The sequence below is a fragment of the Strix uralensis genome, chromosome 3 (assembly GCF_047716275.1).
Source record: "Strix uralensis isolate ZFMK-TIS-50842 chromosome 3, bStrUra1, whole genome shotgun sequence".
Taxonomy (NCBI): domain Eukaryota; kingdom Metazoa; phylum Chordata; class Aves; order Strigiformes; family Strigidae; genus Strix; species Strix uralensis.
The window spans coordinates 42,106,084-42,131,551 of record NC_133974.1 but is presented as its reverse complement, the minus strand read 5'-3'; the positions used below and the strand labels follow the sequence as shown (position 1 = coordinate 42,131,551).

Here is a 25,468-nt window from a genome sequence, read left to right as displayed (position 1 = left end):
CACTAAGAAATAAGCAGTACGTATCAGGAGCAGTAATTGCATCAGAGCAGCAGCTAATTACTTCCATGTTTATTGGCCAGAACATCAACATAGCTACTCATTTATACAGACTAACAGAAGTAAATTTTAATGCTGCTTCACAGCATTTGTAGTTGTCAAGTCATTAGACAACAGTTCTAGAAAATGTTTTCATTTACCTGAGGTTTCACAAATAGGACTGTAGATTTACATACAGTACATTTTGCATATATGTATCAAAATTCTTGTTGGAGAAATAAATTACAAACAATGGTACAAAACCATTCCAAGCCAACCTCTGTTCAACAAGAACATGTGTGTGAATTTTACAGTTTTATTTTTTGCATTACTCTTACAGTAAGCAAACTATTTAGTTTATACAAAATAAACCTGGAGTTTTATATAGTTAAAAAAATCATCTTTGGCTAAAGAAAGCTCTCTATTTTTATACATATATTTATATATATACACACATCAGATATTTTACATGACCATGTAGGAACCTGTACACTTACTTACAATAGACAGAACATTAAAAAAAGTTTCATAATTTACAAAAAAGGAATCCCAAGTCAGAACTGAAACAGTCAAACCCAACCCCCCCATCACCTGTACAGATAGAAAGTAAACACACACAGACAAGGAATAAACAACTTTGCAATAAAATACTGCCTGCTTTTCTGAGACAGAGAGGAAGCACTTAAGCGGAGAGAAGCTACTTCCCTCAGTGCCTTCAGTACTGTGCACATTTTGATCTCTAAGGATATGGTTAAAAGAATACTCATAGGAGAGCCTGATTTTTCCACAAGCAAGAACGCTGCTCTGCAAACTGACTATTCTGAGAACAGAATCAGCTAGATTTAAATCTCCAATAAGTAAACAACTGTCTCAAACGTTTGTTAAGAACAAGTATGGGTAGGTACAGCAATCCGCCACTGAAATCACCAGACGCTGCCAGCGTAGCGTGGAAGATGACACTTGATCATCAGAAGCAAACGTTTCAGAAGCAAGCACGTTAAGATGGAAGACTGCCAGAACTGACATCATCACCTACTGAAGTCATTCCTTGTAACAGTTTCCAGAGCACTGCCTAAAACGAGGACGATGCACTGTTTGGCAGCATGAGAATCCATTTCATAGGTCATGTTTACAATACTCCAAAGGTGTTAGTGGCAACATTGCTGACAAATTATCTGATGGTTTATTAGAATGAGAAGTCTGTCCCATTAGTTGGAGAGGGAGCAAAAAACCATTATGCTGAAACTGAAGAAGCAGTCATTGGATTCTGAAAAAAAGCCAGTTTAATTGAAGTTGAAAGGGAATGCACTTAGGTGGGTCTAACAGATGTTCTGTTTGAATAAAGACTACAGCAATTCCGATCCTCAATAAAGAATAAAACCTCAAACTTCAATGAATCTGTAATAGAAAAATGTGCAACTTCTAGGAATGTTTCTTCGGTGAAGAAAAAAAAGCTTTTTACAAATTTGGGATAAAGCAGCAATATGTATGAGATGTGTGTGCATACGTATATATACACACATACACACTTTTAGTATGTACTAGTAAAACTGGAAGCAATTATAAGAGTTCTTTAAAATAGAACATAATGAATTTCTAATGTACTAAACAATTTGTAAAGATAGATACAGTTGCTGTCAAAACATGTCAAGTTGACAAGCTTTTGAAATTGCTTGTTTTTACAGAAAAGTTTTTCTCCTGGTTAGTAAGTATAAATTCACATTTTATAAAACTGTAAAGGTCTGTTTCTAAATTAATTTTAAAAAGAAAATCACTTGTCCTTTTTTTTTTTTTTTTAGAAAAACAGAATGTTCATTATATTGAAGATCTAAATTAAGTGCCTTTCCCAGATGTAATCTGGAGCAGAAAAACATATTAGCCTTTTCCAAAGAAAAAAAAATTTGAAAAAAATTCAATACATTTTTAATGGAAAAAAAGAACCCCAACTATTCAAAATTCAATACCAAGCCTTTTTAAATATCATCAGAACTGCAAAATGTTTTTAACTACAAGACAGTTCTTTGTAAATGAATACTCATTACGGTATTTCACAATTTAAAAGAAACTGGAAAACTGGTCACTGCTTTAATGACTGGCTTAACTCTCAGAGGTTGGGACTCATTTTATTTGACTTCAAAAACTGGAACACTAAACTAGACTTAGATTTTCCCCATTGTCAATGACAGACGGGCACCCTCAAAGAGAAATTCATCCATCTCTGTTGAGCGCTGGTGTCAGTTAAGAAATGGTTTAGATAACATGCTTAAAGTTGAAGACAAACCCTCACTCAGTGACAGATTCTCTCCTTGAAACCCACTATGAGCAACTGACAAAGCAGCAAGAACCACCTATTCCTTACCATCAAAATTCCATTACTAGATAAGCAGCTTTTGGAATCATTCTTCTCATTGCCCTGCCTTATTTTAAAAGAAAAAGGCCTAACTTCTTAAAATATGTTTCAAGGTAACCAAGACGACGCCCCTGTCATTTTCCAGGATTATCCATCAACTGGATTTCAAAGCACTCTTACTTTTTAAAATCATGGTTTGACACCATCATACGCAGTACTTCCGACAAGTTAAGCAAGAGCCACCATTTCCACTTGACTGCACGCCCATGTCTTTGCTTACAGAACACGTTTAACCAACAGGAGATGTCACCCCCTTGAAATGATACTGCTCCATTTGTACATGCCCAGTCTTCCCTAGCCAGTTTGTTTGTAAAGTTCTCTCTGTGTTATTCTAATAAAGCACTTCAGAGGAAACATCGACAGGGAAGTAAATAATTAACAGTGCATCAAACTTAGTATTTTGACTTGGATACCTCCCACTAGTCCCATCATATGAATATAGTGGTTGTAGTCCATCGTAACAGCTAAATCCTGTAACCATGAAGCAACTTGGTGGTAAGTTTACTTGCACCTGGATTTCTTGAACAGCTTCATTAACTGCTTGAATCTTTCTGAAACCTAATGGAGGACAAAAAAAAAAAAAAAAAAAAAAAAAGACATATCATTAACACCCCAGATTTCCATACCAACCACAACAGACTGATCTGACAGCATAAAGTTTTTTAAAAGGACCATTATTTTGTTTTTTATTTGCTTCCAATTTATTTTAGCAGGAGAATTTTAGGAGCACAATTAACAGGGTCAATTGGATGTAGGAAGTCTTCCTATTCTTTTGACATGTCAAACAGCCACCAGGTTAATCACAGAGAGCTAGAGCCAACTACTGGTTTAACACAGGTTTCTTACAACAAGGAGGAAAAAAAAAGAAGGCTTCCAATTCAATTAGACTTGAATTTTGCCAAGTATAACTGTGAGTAAGATTCAAACATAAGGACAAAAGCTTATTTTGTACTCCACAAAAAGCCCAGTTTATCAGTTATTTTCAATCCTCTTGTACAACTTTTGCTTCAGGTATTTATGACTCATCATGGAGTAATCTACCTACTAGGGATTTTACAAAACTGGTCTGTAGAGGAGTCAAACATCTTGAGCATAGCTACAGCTTGTATAGCGACCTCATTCAATTGTAACTATTTATCGCCATATGCATATTGCTATAGCACATCTCCCATCCACCAAGTAGCTAGCTAGGAAGAGTGGCATAAATGTACAGGTAACACTGTTTTATCCAGCGATTCACCCCAACAGCTTCTAAACCCCACAAAGACTCTGTAACCATACAACACAACACCCTGAAAGCCAAATCCCGAGCACGCAGGATTTCCTAGCTTAGTCAAATGGGTGTTTCTCCCTTTTTAGATTTTCAGGATAGAGATTAAGATAGCAATTCAAGACAATTACAAAGTTATATGCAAACCTCTGAAAATATTCTACATCAATTTGACACCTGTGACTCTTGAAGTTTCTTAATTAAAAAAATGAAAGAAAAAAGGAAACATTTTCATGTAAAATGTCCTTTCTGCAAAACCCTGGTATTTTTTTTGCAGCTCTAATTTTAATCCTTTTCTAACTTATTAAATGTGTGCAAAGGCTTTGCACCTCTCCAAATTGCCTTTCTTTATCTACGTGCTGATTCAACAATAGAAACAATCCTGTTGTCCCTGGCTTATGATTGGACACAGCAGTTTCAAGGTACCAAGAAAACAAGTACTGAAGAATACCTGGACCATAATATTCTTATAATGTATATTTTTAAAAAGTAACAACTGGGAGAATATAAGATTATTTTTTCAAAAACCTCCCCCAACAAAAGACATGAGGAAAAAACAACTCCAAATTAGCAGAAGATCTCCAAAGGTTTTTGTTCAACTGCAATCATAAATGTAGCAACGTAGTTGTTATCAAATATAAGAATGATATCACCTACCTGATTCGGGCTTTTGTTCAGCCTAGTGGCTAAGGAAACAAAGGTTTTGCTTGATGGTCCTTTTCTCTGACATTCCAGTAAAATTTCTCGGTCATCGTTTCTATAGTAAAAATGCATTTAAAAATATGAATACATATATATGTGTACGTGCAAACAAAAAAATACATACAGGCATATATAAAATTCTGAGTATTTCCGAACTACGGGACATGAGTTCAAACAGCAGCAATGAACTTACGGAGGATCCTCCCCTCTACCAGCACAGAGTAACAGTCAGTACAAACCAGTGGAAGTGAAGATTACACTACCCTATTAGTAAGGGCAGGATTACTACAATAGAGTTAGCCCTAACCCAAAGTCATCAAAAAGAATTTTAAACTTCTAAAGCAGACATTTAAACTTGAATTGAAAAGAACTCAAATTCAACAGGGGCCGGTAGTTCTAGGCAGACTTGTCTCAGTTTCACTGGCTAGGCAGCGGCTTTCACCTAAGGCCCCCACTGATGTTCAAAGACTAAACAGAGAGGTATTTGACTTCTGTAAGTGGCTTAATATAACAAACGTACTCAGAGCACATCTACTGTTCACATGACAATAAAGGACCAGGAGTCTATTCTTAGTCTAATTGTTGTCTCATTAATGAATTTAGGTATATGTAAAATATATGTAGACACAGTCATTATACAGTAGCTACTATGTATCTTTGGTTGAACCCTGCCATATTCCAGTACATAATTTAATTTCCTCCGTTTCAAAGAAAAATGTAATGACTAGTTATTTAAATAAACTTTTTTTTTAGGCATAGTTCAAAGATAGACAAAGACTATGACACACAAAACCTAGTCATATTCATAAAGAAAACTGTAATAATCTGTAAACTGTAACTTCCTATCTCACTGGTCTGCACGTTAAAAATCATATTAGCTTTTGCAGTCTTTTTTCCATGAAAGAGCTTTCCTTTTAAAATGCTACCTACAAACTTACTTTATATCTGAACTACAGGTCAGAAGAGTCTGTCCTGAAAATTTCAGAAGCCCCTTTATAGTGTGTTGATTGTATCAAGTTGTAGCAAGAACAGCAAAACCTGCTAACTATAGTTTCTTAAGGATAAGAATACACCACAATAACTTTGCACATTTCTTCGACGCACACAGTCACCTCATTTGTCACCCACATCCTACTAACTGCAATACATGGGCTGAATGGCTGACTAGTACATTTCTGCAGATTGAGCAGTGTTGACCCCAAACCAGAAAACTGTTTGCTCTGATGCCTTCTTTCAGTGGGGGAAATATTTAGCTGCTCTCCTTTACCCAGTCACCGATGCTTCCAGGCCTTGTAGGAACATCAAATATCTCCATTCCCTACCAAGCCTGGCTGGAATTTTTGGGCAGGAAAGGAAATGGGCAAGGGAAACAAAAATTACAGACAATGCAATACAGTAAGTTTTGTTACCTTAGCATACAAACTTTAAAAACAAAAGCAGAAAGAACTTGCTCTGGGAGATCTGATATGTGGTAGAATTTGTTATGACGTATGGCAGCCACCTTCCTTAAGGCGAATCTGATTTAACTTACCTAAGAAATGACTAAAAATTTTTCACTTCCAAAGGCTGCTAAGAGGATTACATGAAACCAGTTCGTCTCTTAAATTTGTTTTCCCCTGGACAACTGCTACAAAAAAGGGATAAAATAGACTTGGGCATCTTTCAGTGGTACTCAAAGAGAAGACATCTATCTCATAAAGCCATCCTGCATAGATGGAAGGAGGCTCCCACTCCATTATTTATAGAAGGATGTAAAGCTACCGAGTAACTTCAGCCATCAGCTAAATACCTTTTTCTTTCTACTTTTCAGTATATCATGTAGTTTAAAAAAAAACAAAAAACCAATCAAACAGATCAAATCAGAAATTACCTCGTCCAGGAAACTACTACTTCTCCCTTCTTTTTAATGATGTTTTTGGCATACAGACTAGGTGATGATGCAGATGAAGCCAAAGGAGAAGAGTCTTTGTTCTGCTGCAATTCATTCTTCTTATTGGAACATCGTTTGGGTGCTGAATTTACCTCTTCAGACTTCACATCACTTGCATCACTCCCTTCAGCTGCTGATTCAGTTTCTTTTCGTTGCCTTTTTGAGTTGGAATTCTCTCCAACAGTCTCCTTTTTCCTTTTCCTACTAGTTTTATCATCTATACTTATCTGGCATCCTACATCAGTATTTGAAGTGGATTTTGTTTCAAGATCACATTCACCTGCTAGTGTCTCATTGGAAAGCTCTTCTGTTAAGTCGATAAATACATCGGAGCACTCTTCCAGTTCTTCCTTTTTATCACCGACTTCTGAGTTTCCTGTAGAAGCTTCCCGAGTCCTATTATCTGCAGTGGATTCCACTGCACGACATGAAGTTTTACAAACAATATCATCTGTTAAGTCTATGTATGACTCTATACTGCACCCAGCAGGAAAAGCAGCTTGAGATCTAACGCCCATTTCATTTATGTTTTCCGATACTTTCAATTTGTGTGCCTGAGATTGCTCAGCGCCTTCATGTGGGCTTTCAGTGTCGTGGTTCTCTGGGTTTGAAGATTTTCTACAGGGTCCAAGCAACCCAGTAGTTTCTTCCTTTTCAATACTATTATGTGACTCCTTTGGCGGGTGAGGGAAGGCAGGATTTTGTTCTTGTCCAGTCCTGACATGAGGCAACTGATACGTCTTAACCAGATCTGGTTTGACAGTTTCTTGCACAGTGGCTGCTGTGGCACTCTGACTGTCCCTGTCTTTCTCCCCACTTCTCATTTCTTCTTTTTCAATCTTGGCTGAGGGTGCCCGCACCTCCTTCACTGAAACCATCTGATCAGATGCTGGTGAGGCAGATGGCACTGCACGCCTGATCTTTACAATAAAATGATCGTTGGACTTCTCCATGATTACTGCCTGCATTGGTAGGCTGGGGCGACACTGAAAACCGGGAGCAACAGGCCGACTTGTCCATGATGAAGAACAACTTGATTTACTGCTTGAGTTATCAGACTCTAAAGCCAAATGAATGTCTTGTTCAGTGGCATCCTCCTCTTCAAGAAGTGCATCTTCGCTGTAATGTGCGCTGAGAACACCCTCGGGAGTGGAGCTAGAATTATTCTCAGGTTTTAGGAAGCTGAGGTGAGCATCTGATTTCAAAGGTGATGGAATAGTTAAGGAAACAGCCAAATCTTCAAGGAGGATAGAAGAAACACATGATTTATTTTTTTGTGAATTGCATTCATCTTCTTTGCATGAAGTTGCATTTGTAGGAACCTCAAACATACAGCTTTCATCTAGCACATCGGGATCAACAGACATCTGTAGCCTAGATGCTAAAGAGGGAGCTCTTACAGGTGAAACAATAGGCCAGTTAATATCCTCTACTGGTCGAGATTCCACACAAGCCTCCTTTGCAGCAGTCTCTTGCACCAGTCCAGCAGCATTACCTCTGCATTTATGACTGTCTAAAAACTGTTTTTCTGGAGTCCTGAATTCCCACTCATTTCTGTCGATATTGCCACCATTTTTTCCCAAGAGGTCAGAACCTTGCAATAAGCTTTTGAAAATTTCACCCATTTGAGCATCACTTACAAGATTAAACGTAAGACTGGAAGCTTGTTGCTCTGTGAGAAGCTCGTAACTAAGATCAGACTTGTTAGCATCTCTGGACAGCTGGAGTCCTTCCTTTTCGTATTTTACACCCTTCAATGGAGTGAGAGTGCCTTGCAAATTATTCTCTTTAGAGAGGTGCACTTTGGTTTGGGAATTCCTGGTGTTATCAATGGAGTTAAGACATTTTGTAAAGGCAGCTTTTGGTGCATCTGTTTTATTCTTCTCGTGGTGACACTTAGGTCGTTGATAGTCCACAATTTGCTTCGAAAGGATATATTCTTCAGGCTTTTGAGATCTGGCTTTCAGGGACTTTTTTCTAGATCTTTGCACATCATTTTTATGACTCATCTTGTGTTTTTGCTTTCCTGCTCTTTCAAACTTCCCTTCCTCACTCTCATTTCCCACATTTCCCACATCACATAGTTTTATTATAATTCTCCTTATCTTTTCAAATAAGTAATCAAGCTGTTCATCTACAAATTTCCATAACTGTTTTTTCATATCTGATACTTGTTGTTCAAAAAGACGGTCCACTATTGCATTCTTTTTAACTTGCTTAAGTTTGGACTCTATAATATCACAGATATTCAATTTTAATGTCTCACCTAATGTAGACATCTTGGAAAAGTTCAAGTATTTTATTAATGATGTAAAATTTATGATACCAGATTCTATAATTCTGTGAAAATGTTGAACTGGGAAGTGTACCTTGAACTTCATATAATTTTTCCTCATCTGTTTTCGTATAGCTCTTAGCATCTGCATGATTTCTTGCACATTTGAAGGTTCAACAATAACATGAACTATTTTTTCAAGACAAGCAAGGCTCACAGTTTTATTTTTCTTCATATCCTTCGAAGATCTAAAAGTCTGATTTTTATGCCTCTCTCTGTTCTTCTTTGTACTTACTTTCACAGAAACAAATTTTCCATTCTCTTCATTGCAACGCACAGTTTTACTCTTTTGATTCTGTGGACTGCTGGTCAAATTTCGTGTCTCAGGAGAAGCTTTTGGTCTTGACTTTTTTGTATTTTCAGAGCCTCTTTCTGGTTTAGATTTTTTTTCATCTTCATCGCTGCTTATGATTTCTCCTTCTTCTATTTCATCTGAAGAGATACTCAGCTGGGACTCCATCTCTAAGTGTTCATCAGACATGCTAACTGGCTTTTGATTTTCTTTGTTCACCTCCTTTGACAAATTCTTTGAGGGGCAGACAACTGTGCTTTCAGGAATTAAATCTATAAAAAGAAAACAGTTTGCTAATCACCATAAAGAATGCAATTATAAACAGACATTTTCAGAAAAAAATGGAAGATTCTCTTCTGTAAACTGACTGCTCAGAACTGTTTGTTTGAAACAGTCAATGATAACGCAGGAAGTTTGAGCTATAACAAGTTTGGGTGGTTTACTTCAGCAGCTGCTAGTTTAAGAAATTTTTCAGAGCTTCAAAGGGCAAATAAGACCTCAACATTTCACCAAATACATGTGATCGATCTCACAAATACATCCATTGAAAACAGAAAAATCTAGCAGTTTCCATCAGTTTCGAACTTCCTTCCATTTACTTTAACAAGTTTTCTGAACACTGCACAAGCTAAATTTTAACTTTAACATCGTTACAGACTAACATTTACATACAACAGGTGCCTTTTTTTTTTAACAGTTTCACACTGAAAACAAATTGAGAAGAATGCATGACCTATTCATGTTTGCATTCAACTATCTTTTCCAGGGCTGATAAAAAGGTTTGAGTCTTTCAATAAACTGACTTACTAAACAAAAAAGAGTACTAGGCACCGCACACGTGATAAAACTCCTATTTCTGTTTTTGATGCACTTAAAGATTACCAGCACTGTAACTAACCACAACAGCATAAAAAGCTTTTTTCCCAGAAATTTTGGAGAAAGCCTCCAGTTCAGATTCCTGAATGACAGCAATGAGAAATGAGATATGTGAGACGAAAGGTTAAAGCTCTGCCACATATGTATGCCTTATTCTGCCTCACAAATAAGTTTATTAAATGTTTTATACTTTTCAGATATCATTAAATGTGTATTTAATAATCATTTAAAATTCAAACCAAATGCTATTTTGTTAAGAAAAATAAGCAACTACAGTTAGCCACAAAGCAGCATGTTACGAAAGATGAAAAGGCAAGCTCATTTCCATTGTACAATAATTCCACTGAAGTGTGTATATCTTGTTTAATGAGATTTGCAGTTAATTTTAGGCTTGCTGGGCACTCTAGTTAATAAAACACTCTTATGTTCAATCGCACATAGATTAGACTGCTTAATGACCTCTAACAAACATTCAATCTCATAAAAGAGCATATCTAAGTTGATCTCTGTAGAAAATGAACTTGTGATTAACACTTCAACATTTGAAAATGTTTACTTTATACAGATTCTACAGGAGCAAAAACATTCCATCACTGCCTCCATTTTGGTTTTACAAGGATCAATACCATCTCAAACCAATCACTTCAATATTTTGACAAGCCAAAGTATAAATGAAAGTGGATAAAATATAGCATCAATATATGTACCCCTGTCCTGCAGAACAGTAGGAAAGTGAGTACTGAATTTCAAGGCCAAGAGAAACCATACACTCCTGCCAATTTAGCAGATGCAGAACATTTGACATGTGTATCATCAGTCGGATCGCAAAGACAACTAGGCATCTAACTTCAGAGCTGAAAATCACTGCTTTAGAATTTAGTAGCAAGTTCTGGACAGGATGGATTCCTCTAATAAGTAATTCAGGGAAACACTACCAAATTAGAAAAACACTTATTTTATGTTCATCTAACTCTGATTCCGAAGCTCTTGTGTCCCCCCAGATATTTCAGATATAAACTACTGTAGGAATGAAATATAAACTGCTAAAGAAATTCACACTTAAGAGAGTAGATGTCTCAAGCACAAGAGACAGAATTCCAGAGTAAACCACACTAAGATTTGCAAAAAGACATAAGGATTATGCTCCAAAAAGTAAGAAAAAGGATTTAAATGCTACTCTACCATTCCTCTTCTGGCAGGAAATCTAAACTTCCACAAAAAATGTTATTAGTTGCAGCATGATATTACAGGAAGAGTTAAATTCACACAAGTAAAAGATTTAAACTTTGGGTCACCTATTTTTCTGAGTCATGTCATCCTATTTTATCTCCCTGACATCTTCTGTAGGAGTTAGCTCTTCCTTCATTAATGATAAATCCTAATGTTCTATTTATTCTACCTTTTTCCCACTCACCGACTCACAATTATAAAATATATATAAAAATTCACACTGAAATTAATTCAGATGGAGAGCACAGCTTTCTCTTAGCGGACATTCCCAGAAATTAAGTCTCAGGTACTCTCTCCAGCTTTCTCACAAATAAATACTTGAAATCCTAAGTAACTTTAGCCTCTACAATTTCAGAGAAAAACCAGTGAGATTACTTAGAACTAACTGCAATTAAGAAATCTAGATGTATTTTTTTCAGGAGTTAGTACATAACTCTTATTTCAACCACTCACCTGTCACTAGTGACAAACTCCAGTTTTTATAGCACTAATGTTCAATTGGCTACAATCTTGGCTGCACTGTTAAATGGTTCCACTACAAACAAAAAGGACCACTGAGACTTATACAGCTTAAGAAGAACCAATTTAAGTTAAAAGAAGTTAAAAGCAGTTAAAAGTGATTTCTGCTTTCCATGAACGGATCTTTTAAGCCTTTATGTAGAAAAGAAATTAGAACATATATATATAAATACCTTTGTTATAACTCTTCACAAGACCTTTGCAGGGACTTTCCATCTTAAGTGCTTTAGCCAAAGGGCGCATTGGACTGTTCAGTGGGCTGATTGCCTTCGGAATATACCTCAAGTGATTGAGATCAATGCTCAGTATTGAGCTGTCATCATCAACAGAAACTGGGTTAGTTTCTCTCTCTTTAGTTCTAGGATATATCTCACCACTAAGAGAAGGTGCTGCAGTACTGATTTCAGTTAGGTCTGGCTCCAGATCACAAGCATTCTGGTCAACTAATGGTTCATCCTTATCAGTAAGCATAGTTCTGTCAAGTGACTGAGATGTGCTCATACTTATTTCGCAGATACTCTTTTCCTCAACGTGACACTCAATGTTTTCTGCAGCCAAGTGATCACTGTCCTTCACTACTTCCATTAAAGAGTCTGGTTTTGTTTCACTAGGATCATCTGCGACATCACAGGACTTCAGGTCACCAGAACATTTGGCTTCTGAATCATTCAAGACAAGGTTTTGAGAGCCATGTTGGTCTGCTGAGCTTTCTATGTCAGCAGCTAGCCATATTTTATCTTCCTCTTTCTTCTCTGCTGCTGACTCTGGAAGGGCTCCCGTACTTTCACTGGCAGGTTCAGATTGTGCCACTTCTGCTGCTGGTACGTTATCATCCTGCATCACACTCACTGTCACAGGCAAGTTTTCACACTCTGACACACTCCCTGCCACCTCCAGGGGCAAAGATTCAGTGTGATTCAGATCCATCACTGTTGTTATTGAGGCTTCCGATTCAATCAGACCACAAGCCTCTGCTACTTCTGGCATTCCAGCCTGCATCTCATCAGGAGCCAGTACCTCTGCTGCTTCTGGCAAGGCTTGGGGCTGTACCTGATGCACTTCTGTTTCTGGTAAGGTTTCTGAGCTCAGTTCATCAGTTGCCACTGCTGGCAATGCTTCAGACTGTGCTGGATCTGCTGCTGCTACCTTCAAGGCTTCACTTTCAGAACTGACAGAAACAGGCAGTGCTGGTTCCACGTTGCTTTGAGCTGCACTGTCCAGAACTTGTAGTGTTGAATTAGTTTGCTCTGTGGGACCACAGTTAACAGGGTGGGCAGAATCTAACAGTTCTGCCTGCAGCGTGAGCTCTGTACTTCCCTCATCAGTAGCCTTTTGGGAAGGTGTTTTAAGTCCATTTGTTGGAGAGAGACATTGTTTCTTAGCAGGAGAAAGAGTTAAATTTAGCTTCTCCATAAAGCTAAGTTTTAAGTCTTTGCTTTTTGTCCCAGTGTGATCATCTTTAGTTTTGGGAACTTTATGGTCTTTTAAGCTATCTGCTACTCTGGATGTTTCTTCTAGCTTATAGGACTTGTTTCTCTCACTTTTTGTAACATCTGTACTTTTCTTAGATTCTTTTGCAGATTGGTGAGAAATCTCTTTTGCAACTTTTCTTTCATTTCGAAAATGTCTGTTTTCATCCTGATTCTCTCTTTCTCTTTTCCTTTTTTCTTCAGTTCTGTGTCTTTCCGATTTGGAATGTGCTGTTTCCCATTCATATCTACTACTATTTTCCTTCAAGCGTGCATATTTATGCTCTCTGCTGCTGAAATTAGAAGGTGAAGTCCTTCCTTCTCGAGAAGTATGATCATTTGTTCCCCTGTCTCTCTTGCAGTCGATGTCTTTTCCTTTTCTAGACTCTTCCACACGACACTTACGTGATTCATGAAGACTCTTTGAATGTTCGTTCTTTGAGTGTGGACTACTCCCTCTACCAGACCTCCTTGCTTGCTCTTGTAGCTTTTCATTTGGTTTATTTTTTTGGCCAGCATTTTTTTCATCTTTATCATGTATTTTAATATCTTTTTTTAATACATGTTGCGATCTCTCATCAGTGTACAATTCACCTCTTGTTTGAAATCTGTCTTTACCTGTACTTTGCTTCTCCCAGGAAGAAACACCCCTTTCTACTCTTCTTTCTACACTTGGACTGCATTTGAGTTTTACGCTCTGACTTTTTTGTTGCAGCTCATTTTTACCAGCCTTCTCTGAAAGGGTTTTCAGCTTTTGTTGAGGATCTGAATTCCCCTCTTCACTGTCACCACTGTTCCCGCTGTTCTGATGTGCTTCTCTTTTGTATTTGTTGACATTTCCCCTACTGTACTGTTCATTATTTTTGATTTCTTTTCTTTCCTTTCTGTTATCCTTGTTGGAACTATGGTCATAGTTAGGTAGACATGTATGAGTAGTATTGTTGCAGAGCTCTTCGGGAGGGTATCTCGGTAAATATGGAGTGTTTCTTTTTTCGGAGCTAGACTTCCCATTGTCCATATTATGAGATGAGTAACTGTGGCATGTATCTTTTGAACAGTCATTTTTCATTCTATGCTCCATCTTTATACTATCACCTAAATCAGAAGATCTGAATTTGGAATCTTTTGTTTTACACATCTCAGAGCACCTTCCATTAGTTGATCCTGGAAGGTATGTTCTGGTGAAACTACTTCGATGATTGGGAAATTCTGAAAGCCTGTTTATAAAAAGAAAAATAATTACACTATTTTAAAATTTATTTAAGCGTAACTAAAGCTAAATTGCAATGAATCCATATATCTCAAAATTTTTCATGCTTTCTTTCAGTTTCGAGTTGAAAAAATGTGAGATAAAAAAGGAAGTTTATCAATTTCTATTAGCACACAAAAAAAGAATATAATTTGTATATGTATTTTCCAAATTAAATTAATCTAAAGAAAAAGCAAGATCTGTGGAAAAATACTGGCTTGAGTCTAATTAACAATTTCAGTAATTTAGATTAGTATTTCATTGTCCAGCAAGAAAAAGAGCCTTCCCCTAGAAAAAAAAGTTGTTCTTTACAGCATTAGTGATTTTAAAAAATAATAGTAATAATAAAAAAGAGCAATTCAGTAGTTTACTATTTGGCAAACTGGCAATCAAAATAATAGGTACAATGTGACTGTGCTTACTCTACCCAATAAGCAAATAAGCTTCCATGTTTGGAGCTTGCTGCAAGCTACAGAAAACAAGTAGTTAATTACAATAATCAAGCACCATCAAGGCCACATGCTACTGCTGCAAGGTCATAATAATAAAAAGAAAAAAATAATTTAAAAAGGGCACATGTAGCCTGCATGGCCTGAACCCTTACTCATTACTGATAGAACTCAAAATTACCTCACCATAACAAAAAAACCCCATCCAAACCAAAAAGCAAAAAAGAAACACTTTTCTGCCATATTAAACAAATCATTTCATTAAAATGACATGATTAAAGACAACGGCAACCTTCTTAAATACTCTCCACTATCTAAAAAGAATCACTGTGTCTAATCCATGCAGAAGGAAACAAAAGTAAAAGTCACACCAACAAATGACGGCAGCAAGCCACCAAACATCTGGCTCCTTTTTAGATAGTCAAGGATGAAGCGGCTGCTGCACACAGACATTTGGTTTTGGCCTGAAATTCTATGTTGATTCAGCATCCAGTTGTAAGGAATCAGTTCAAGTGTAAAATAATTCTATATTTATCTCAAATACAAAATGGAGTTGGTTTTGCTTTATAAAATTGAACATTTCCTATGGGCTAACACAGTAAATTTAAATATGTAATGATCAGCTTATACAACTGGCTCTACTCCAAAAATGTAACATTGTGATGTGAACTGAATGTTGAACTAAAACAATGCTGTGGCTGTTGTAATCCAAAACCCCTTCCTATATTTGTTTAATTTTTAACTATACTGACAAATTTTTGCCGTGCTTTCGGATGGTTATTAAATCTACATACATGTGTGATAAATGTAATTGTATACAATTGGGCGGGGTTTTTTTTAGTTTGATTTTTTTTTTGAGATAAGGACCTACAATTCCCCTCAAAGATATTATCTTTGAAGTAGTCTTTACAGATAGGTAGATTGCTTATGTTAATTTATGATAGACCATACGGCAGACAAGGCGTGCTTCTAAGACCTCAAAGGGATGATTTCCCCACAATTTTCCACAATGGATGCCTGCAAAATACCTAGATAAAATGCCTTGCTCATAAATTTTCATCACCATCAGAACGTATTGCAATGGAGTTTGTAAACTCTTGAATGAGGTTGAGTATTCAAAACAAGAAAATATTTTCCAGACAATTTAATTTAAAACCCAGAATACTACACTCAAAGGTGTGAAAATGACAGCTGCCATGTCAAAGCCAACAAACTGAAAGAATTACACGTAAAAACTTCTTGACCTCCATCAGGTCATATCCAGTAAATTTCTGTGTTTAGAAAAAAAAAATTTAAAAAAATCGCATTATGCATATAGCCTCTAACTCAGCAACATCAAATGAACCTTCTTTATGACACCTTTTGGTGCAAGAAAATTTTAAATGGTCAAACTGAAACACAAACAAACCAATGTGTGGCTGATGTCACACAAGCAACAAGCAGGTGACTTTGTGATAACCCAGGGGTCCTGAATCTTGGGCACCCGCTCTGGTTTCAAGTGGTTCAGAAACCTCACATGCAGCTAATCTCCCATCCATACTTCAACATTTTCAGCTCCTTGCAGCAAGATTAGTAGTATACAGAAATTACCAAGAATTCTCTAGCTGCTATCCCCCACCATTGGAGATAGGGCTTTCATATCCTGCCATGAAAACATTATATAGTGTCTTTATTTGTTTTCATTTGTTATCTGAAAAGATCCATGGAATTCATGTCTGAGAGCATAAAACAGACTAGTTCTGAAGCTGAACTGCGTAAGATAGTATCTGCTTTGAAACATGCACCAGGAAGGGGCGATTAAACAAAACGAACAAAAAAAGAATTCAGGCAAATGGTCACCCTTTGGATTCCTCCTTGTTTTCTTAATTAGAAACCGAAGACTTCATTAAGAAAGAAGATACTTACCTATTTCTTGACTGTACCAGTACTAAACCATACAAACAGTTACTTACTAACTAATTATTTTCTTCAGTAGTTTTACTTACAATACACGCAAAAGTTTCTTACAAGTATATAAACATGATCAGACAAAAAGCATGTTTCCAGTCCCACTGTCTAGTTATACCTTTGATGGAGATTACTGATTTCTTCATCCTTACGGTTAATTTCCACCCTCGCTGTTTTGATAAGTGCTGAAATATTCTTTTTGAGAGCTTGGTTTTCATTCTGTAGACTGACATTCTATTTTAAATATATACAAAAAAGAGAGCAATAGAGAGAGGGGGAGAGAGAGAAAAAACAAGAATTAGCTTGGGTACCCAAACATGTAATGAAAAACAGTGCAAGACAACAACTAGAAAAAGTCCCATCACATGCAAACTGACAGTAGAACACACAGAAACAATTTTAGAGAAGTCAGAATTCAAGTCAGAATTACTGAGATACAAAGGAGCTCTTTTTTTTTTTTTCCCCTCCCCCTTTAAACAATGCTTATGCTCCTGTTTGTGTTCCTGGTAATTATCTAAGATGTTTAAAGCATACAATTTATTAAAACTGAAATATGCCATAAATCAAGTAGCCATAGAGCTGAAAAATTATAATCCACCCCTTTGCTTTATTCTTTTACTCAATTTCTTTCTTTCCTGGTCAGTGTGTCAAATGAGAGATGTAGCTTTTAAGCACTTTCAGAGAAAGAGGGTAATTGTATTTCTTTCAAGGTATCAAAACCAACTTTGGGTGCTCTAGCATTCTAACGTTTCTAGATATGATGTTCTATAACCCTATCTACCAGTCCTAGAGATAACCCCTTCTCTTAATAACTGTCCTCAGCAAAATCTGCTCAGAAAGGCAAATTTCTGCAGAAAACAATACAGAAGTGTCAGCTTCTGGGCAGAAGCTACTCACCATTGCAAAGCATAGAACCTTTGGGACTTATCTGTAATACACAGTAGAGCATGTTGCAGAATTACCCAGGATAATCTAACTATATAGAATGGCACAGTATGGGGATACTAGCTCAAGTTGAAGAGCAGTTCAGCCTTATCAAAATGGCAGTATGCCCAAAGCAACACAGACATCCTCTCCCAGCTCAGGTACCTTTGCAACCCTCTCCCTAGCGCATTAAAGACTGATTCTTTAAAAAAACAAGAGAACTGGATACCTTTCTGGTAACTATTCATTTGACATGCTTATTTTCTAATTAAGGAGATAGATAGAAGATAGCTTTTAAGCAACTAAAGACTTACCCACATAACATCATGAAACAAGTGAATTTACCTACGGATTTTGTCACCAGGCTATCCTGGCAACAATCCTAGGCAGAACAAGCTCCTAGCACCTACAGAGTTGCTTTACAAACCATTGGCACAGTGGATCAATTTTGGAAAGCATATGAAACTAACTCTCAAAGCAATATTCAGTTTGCTTTACATAAATCTTGACAATGTTGCCCTTTGAACTACAGTACCTGTGCCTGTATTTCCTTAAATTTCTTCATCAACTCTTTAATTTGCTGCTGACATTTTCCATATTCTGCCTGCAACTGTCAAAGAGAGAAGAATTTACAGCAGAGAAGTGAACTTAATTACACAGAAAAGTTCTCCTCTAGATTTATAGTTAGTTAACACAGTAATTTATGTTACTGTCCTGGTTTCGGTTGAGATAATTTCCTTCCTAGTAGCTGGTACAGTGTTGTGTTTGGAATTTAGTATGAGAGTAATGTTGATAACACACTGATGTTTTCAGCTGTTGCTAAGTGGTGTTTACACTAAGTCAAGAATTTTTCAGCTTCTCATGGCCTGCCAGCAAGAACGCTGGAAAGGCTCAAGAAGTTGGGAAGGGACACAGCCAGAACAGCTGACCCAAACTAGCCAAAAGGATATTCCATACCATATGACATCATGCCCAGTATATAAACTGGGGGGGGGGGACACTTGGCCAGGAGGGGCAGATTGCTGCTTGGGGACTGGCTGGGAATCAGTCAGTGGGTGATGAGCAATTGTACTGTGCATCACTTGTCTTTTCTCAGTTTTATTTCACTCTCTGTTATCTTCCTTTTCATTACAATTACTATTATTATTATATTTTATTATTTATTTCCATTATTAAAGTGTTCTTACCTCAGCCCACAAGTTTTACTTGTTTTCAGTTCTCCTCCCCACCCCACTCGGGTGGGGGGTGTGAGCAAGTGGCTGCATGGTGCTTAAGTTACTGGCTGGGGTTAAACCATGACAATTACAAAGCTGGTTTTTTTCCAAAAGTAACACATTAGAGCCATATTAAAACAAAAAGCTTCAATATGCTCCAACAGGTACAAGTCTCTAAAACATCACAAACACTCAGATAAGAGGAAATCTATGTGTGCTTGCCCAACAGCAGCAGGCTAGAGAGTAACAGGAAGCCATATTATTGTGAAATTAAAGACACTATTATCACGGAGCAAGAGTTCTCAGAGCCCTACAGATTTTATATAATACAAAACAGATAAGGAAAAACACAACAAAAAGTTACTACAAACAAACCTGGACTGCAAAAATAGACTGCAAAGGACATGCTCCTGTTGAGATGACAAAATTAAATAAAATACATTTGGCACGAGCCCTTCTCTAAAAGTAGATGGTAATAAAACTTTCACGAAAGAATGGACAACTTCCCTATTGTCATACCTAACAGTCAGCTGCTTTCAAACTTTCAAAGTGACATTTTTGTCACTTAGTATACTGAGTCCTGGCAGTTTTGCTCCTGCTTCTTCTATAGCACACTGTATCTGTGGATATCTGTCCCTTTTACTTCAAAGCTCAAGTTAATTAAGATGTGTCTTATGGACCAGGATAGGTGATGCTACATAAGTGTTCTGCTGATTTTCTAGAAGCAGTTATCTACTGCATGGTTGTCTTCAGTCTCAAGGACAAAATTTAATGACACATAAGACTAATCCATGACCTATCTGCTTTAGTCTGGTAAAATTTGTTGGGAGAAATGTCATGACTAGCTTTGTATCAGATGTCTGAACAGATATTTAACTAGAAGGAAACTATAATACATTTTCCCATAACATAGCTGATACATGAACTGTGTGCAAAGGACGTTAAATGAGAACAGGCCATGTCACAGAGCAAGAATTTCACTTATTCTGATAAATTGTTGATGTAACAGTTTATTAGCACACTCTTTTTACTTACTTAAAAACAGGTTACCTATTTTTCCAATAATGTGAGCATATTGACAAAATTTTTTGCACTTTACACAAGAAAATTTGGAACAAAAAAACTCCAACACACCAGAATTATTTTGTCACATTAATACACACCTCGTTGTAGGATGCTTCCTTTGCAGTCCCTTCCTCAATTAGTATCTCATCAAATAAATTTAAGCTGTTTCCAGCTGGTATAGAATTTGGAGCAGAATTGTCTGTAGAAAGAAAATCAATTACATAAAAGAAAAAGGTATTCTTCAAAGCCAGGTTGCACTATCTCTCTGAGGAAAACACATTACCTTATTAGGAGAAATTCCTATCCTGAATTTCACCATTTATGTTAGCTTTACTGGAAATACTTGATCCAATTAAATCGACATAAAAGGTAACGATGAAAGTTCAACTGAAAACATTGTTAGAAAAATTAAAAGATGTACAGAACACCTAGCAACAAAGATGGGTGCATTTTATGACTAATAATTAGTTTTAAGTCAAAGGAGAGCTAACTCACAGAAAATCTACCTAATTTACAAAACAAGAAAAGCTACACCTTAGCAGTGATCTGAGGTTCTGCAATTCCAGAGCCAGTAGATAGCAGAAAGCTAGAATGAATACGTGCATCCTACAATTCATTCAGCTTCTGGCCAGACTTTACCTTGGAAACATTTGCAGTTGAAAAAAAGTTACTGAGAAGATTACTCAGATGCCAATCACCTACACATTCACAAACATGGATCTGTTGATCAGAATCAAATGGAGTTACTGCAGAGCTGGTATGGGGTTGAATAAACGCTTCTCGTGTTGAATATATGCTCTTTGCTGCTTTGTATTCTGTCATAAACATAAACTCTCTAGCTTTAGTTCCAAAGAAATGAAAGAAAATAAAAACAGAACAAAAACCAACCCAACACCCAAACACCCCAATTATTTAGGTAACAGTGGTTTTTCTTCAAATCAACCTGTGTGCTCTGTTTACAAATACACATTACTGTCAGGACCTGAATTATGACACCTCTGAAATACAGATTTATTTGCAGACAAATAAATGAAGTTAGCTGTCAAAGCTGTGCTTCAAATCCTTTGGACAATACCATAATGCAAAGAGTATTATTAACACAATGCAAGACATCGTGCAAATAACATCTTCTCTGTATAGAGCAAAAATCTCACCAATGCCCCTTCCAAATTTAAAAAAAAAATTCCTCAGAACTAGACCATATAAAATGTTTGCATTGCATTGTTATTCCTCCTTGCATCTTTTGTTTACTAAATGATGCATCTCAATATGTGAAATATACTTAAGAGAATACTCATATATACTGTAACAAATACAAAATGGAAAGAAAGAAAAAGATGTATAGATGCTTTATGTCTGTAGGATACAGTATAGTCCTTCCATAAAAATTCAATGGTCTTACAGTAGTAAGGTCAGCAGAGAAACACTTGTTTAAACACTAGAAACAGCATTTTATTAAACAGTACACTAAGACTTCTAAAAAAATAACATGCTGGGTCCATTTCTTTCTTACTTTCAAAGATGTTAAAAGAGGAAATTAATTTGTATTAGCATGTGAAATTATTGAGAAAGTAACAAAAGGTTAAAAGGATCTACTGAATGTACTGTATCACACAGAAAGTATGTTTTGGAGCTCTCACTGGGCATTTAGTGATAAGTGACTGCTGGTTCTGGTACTGAAGCTATTTAAAAACCACAAAACAAAGGTGCTTTTTCCAAGGTAAAATGTCCTATATCAAGGCACAGAGAGAATAGCTAAGGTTTCTATGCACCCCTTTAAAAGCCAGTATCACGTGAAAACTATCTTATAATCATTCAGCTAATAGATTTAAGAGTCCTTTGTTGTGTTTGTACAGTGTAACATATGTCTTGAATTTAAACAAGTAGCTCACTGAAGCATATGTTAGACCAGCTAAACGTAAATTTAAAGCTAACTGTTGTTTTACTTGAAACCACCTAAGAAGCACAGAGACTCTGTAACGCTCCAAGCCAAGCAGCAAGATACAATCAACCTACCAGGAACTGTCAAACTGTTGTCCAAACCATCGTAAATATCCACTGAGCTCTCATCACCTTCCTTGAAGGGGGAAGCTTCAGCTAAAGCAAAGGAAAAAAAAAAAAAAAAAAGCCAAATTAAACATTTAGTAAACTCCAACCTCTAACTTTCTCCTAAAGTAAGTGCAGCTGTGATCCTAGACCAGTAGAGAGTAGTAAAAGTAGTAGTAGTAGTACAGACTAAAGACAGGCAAGCTACTGCTACCATGGAGGAAAGATCTTTAGTCACCAAGAAGCAAAGACAGTCTTGTAAGATCAATTCCTAAATACTACAGGAACTGTGCATGAAGATCGTATGGCTTTAAGTACAAATAAATTTTAAAATTTTAAACAAAGACAACTTGATCTGATTTTTAAACTGTTTTCTAGAATACACTGAATACGAAAGTTATACAACTCAGAAACAAAAATGTAAGAATTAGCATGATAAAACCACTACTCTTAAAAGAAACATTTCTCACTAAACAGAAAGTATTGTAACAGTCTGTACCGTAATTCAGAGAATTTGCTTTAGTACTGCCATCTATTCACACGTTAACTGGTTCTGTAAAAGTATTTTAATCTAAATCTCCTCAGTCTCTCTTCACAACTTTTTCCAATGCCTCTTATCAGTCTTGTCTCCTCTATGTGAATCTCTCCAGTTCTGCAACAAATATTACTGCTATAAAGAAAATATCAATATCCACAGTCCTTTTGAGGCTGGGAATCTCACAAATATGCATCAGATCAATCAACTGCGGAGGGGGAAATGATGTTAGAGTACCTTGATTGCTGGTACTATACCATATGATAGTGCATTTGCTCTTACAAATAGCCATCAAAGGAACAATCCTCCCAACCATCCAAATACACGCTTCATTAAGATACAGAGAAGGTTAAATTACATACTGTAGAACACAGGGGAGAGACCAGTTCCAGGCATCTCCTCAAAATATAGTAGAAATCCAAAGTACACAGCTACGGTTTAAAATCCAAACTTACTAATGGGATATGGCTTACAATGATACTGTGCCACAGTCATTTAATTACAGCTGAAGTTTATCGGTATTTGCCCCAACTTAAATTGTTTCCATTTTGTTTTCTCTGTTATTTTTGGACCTATTTATGTTCATAAGACTGCCTGTGTTATTTCACTGCAAAACAGAAAGTAAACTAACATATCTTACCACTGTAGCGGATATCAAACAGTTCCAGTCCATCCTCATCTGTTGCCATGATACAAACTCCCTATGGCTTCCCCATCTGAGTAAAATATCAGAGGAAAGACAACAGATTAACCAACAATTTCAGAACAACATCGTAAAATAGAAGCATCTTGAAATAAGTCAGTTACATGTGAGCTACATGTGGCCCTTGCTCTTCAACAAAATCCAACACTAGGAGAGAACTCTTACATCAAGATATGTAGAGCTCTATCAAGAAAAGTAAGAAGTTATCTGTCCTGTAAATAAGGATTCTGAAGAAGATCTTCTGCTGTATCATTTATTCATATGGATCAAATAAAGATCCTATAAAGAAATTTTGGTATGAAAACAAGCACTGCATTCTATGAACAGGTTATCTGAATGTGTATCTTAACCAGTTAAAATAATTTGATTTGGTAATTTGATTTCTCTGCTGACCATTTAAGAGCAAGTTTCCCCTGACTGACACCACCAGCCAAAGCAGTAATGAGGGTAGCAGGCAAGAAACATTTTGCCTGCCAAGGCATATAGCGATGCTCGGCCACAGGACCATGCTCGGCCACATGACATACAGTATCCGCCACAAAAGCTATCGCAGAGTGACTACGAGCACACACACTGGTACTTGAGCACCTCTGAAGCGAGAGCAGCAGTCTGCAACACCAAGGCATCCGCTCCGTGGAAAAGAGCACAGGAAAAGGCTCGGGTGTCGGGGCAAGCTGAGGCACTGAGCAGTGCCGAGCAGCAGCCTGCCAGCTCAGAGGCAGTGGCCCTTACCCGCTCCCCAGGCCTCGCCCTCCCTGCACAGGCGGGAAGGGGCTCCCGCCCGCCCCGATTCCTGTCACGGCGGAAGCGTCCAGGACCTCTCGGGGGTCACGGCGGGAGAACCGCCGATCGCGGCCCGGCCAGCGGCACCCCAGCTGCCGCCGCACGGGTGGCACCCCGCAACCACCGGGGGAGGGGCCGGCAAGGCGCCGGGAGAGCCCGAGGTGGGCACGGCCGGGCCGGGCCGGGCCGAACCGGGCGGCGGGAGCCGCGCGAGAGTGCGGGTGGGGGGGAGGGGAGGGGAGCGGCACCCGTGCGGGACGAGGCGGCGCCGAGCCCCGCACCGGGCCGGCGGAGGAGAGGAAGGGGCGGAAGGGAGGAAGGAGGAAGGCCCCGCTCCGCAGGCCGACGCGACCCCCAGCCCTCACCCACCGGTCAGCCGCCGCGCCGCGGCCCAGCCGCCCCCGGCCCGCGACACCCCGCAGGTCGCCGCCGCTGCTCCCGCAGGCCGGGCGCCGAGGGGGCGGAGCTCCCGGCCGCGACAGCCAATGGCCGCAGACGCACAGCACGTCCCCGACCGCGACGTATGCAGAACCCGCCCCCCGGCCTGAAGCAGTTGGCGCCAAAGCGAGGAGCGCGAGGCGGCAGCGCCCCGCCCCCGTCATTGCCCCGCCCCTTATCCCCGCCCCCGCCCGGCTGCGCGCCCCCGGCCCGGCCCGGCCCCCGCCGCAGCCGCGGGGCCCCGAGCGCGGGAAGCCGCGCTGCCCCCGGGGCGCCGGGCGGGACCAGCAGGGCTCCTCCCGCCGTCGCCTGCCTCGCGGGCGGAGGGGCTGCGGCCCGGCGGTGACGACGCTGGTCCCGCAGGCCGGTACCGTCGCCACCCGGCCCTCCCGATAAAGGCTGCGATGGGTGGAAAGGGGAGAGGAGTGGCCGGAGGAGGCTGCCTGGGCTGCGCTGGGCGGCCCGGCCGCAGGAGCGCCGCGCTAGCTCACCTGGTGCGAGTGGGGGCGCGGAGGGCCGTGCCTCGCTGCTGCGGTGGGGCGGCCGTGAGGCAGCTCAGCCGTGAGGCAGCTCGGCCGTGAGGCCCTGCCGCGAAGGCCGAGGTTTACGCCCGGCTGCTGCGCTCGGGGATCACGCTGTCACACCCCGCCGGAAACATCGCCAGTGCCCGGGATCCGCGCTCGGGCTTCGTGCGCTGGCTGCGGACGGCGAGGGGAGCTGGGGAGGGTGACGTGGGAATGCTAACGCAACGCCGGCCGCCTTCCTCCCGAGCCTAAACCACCTGTTTGGCTTAGTCACCGCCCGCGCTCCTCCTCGGTCGGGACTCCGGTGCCATGACCTAGATTTAAAGGGCTTGAGGGCGAGCACCGCGGCCTGGGGCCCGTGACCAGGCCAGCTACAAGCAAGCCCTGCAGCGGCAACGGCCGCGCACTCTCCGCGGGGCAGGACGGAGCCCCGCACGCTCCCGCTCCCAGCGCCGCGAGACAACGGCCGAGCCGCGCTCCGCTGCCGGGCGGCTGCCTGGGACCGCCCGGGGCCGGGGGGGG

The 25,468-nt window shown here is 39.3% G+C and overlaps 1 protein-coding gene across 4 annotated transcripts; it reads right to left on the bottom strand.

Moving 5' to 3' along the window:
• Positions 1–53: 53 nt before the first annotated feature.
• CASP8AP2 (caspase 8 associated protein 2) lies at positions 54–25,458 on the bottom strand. Of its 4 annotated transcripts, none has more exons than XM_074862076.1 (10): positions 24,914–25,458; positions 23,139–23,214; positions 21,934–22,014; positions 20,016–20,116; positions 18,174–18,248; positions 16,833–16,948; positions 11,774–14,286; positions 6,289–9,247; positions 4,374–4,473; positions 54–3,004 (listed from the first exon to the last, which is right to left on the bottom strand). In XM_074862076.1, exons 2-10 carry the CDS (start codon positions 23,185–23,187, stop codon positions 2,948–2,950), a joined length of 6,051 nt encoding a protein of 2,016 aa, XP_074718177.1. In that variant the 5' UTR covers positions 23,188–23,214; positions 24,914–25,458; the 3' UTR covers positions 54–2,947. The 4 variants fall into 4 exon arrangements, with proteins under 4 accessions (XP_074718177.1, XP_074718179.1, XP_074718180.1 ...); XM_074862078.1 differs by lacking the exon at positions 24,914–25,458 and adding an exon at positions 24,354–24,436; XM_074862079.1 differs by lacking the exon at positions 24,914–25,458 and adding an exon at positions 23,790–23,887.
• Positions 25,459–25,468: the final 10 nt, after the last annotated feature.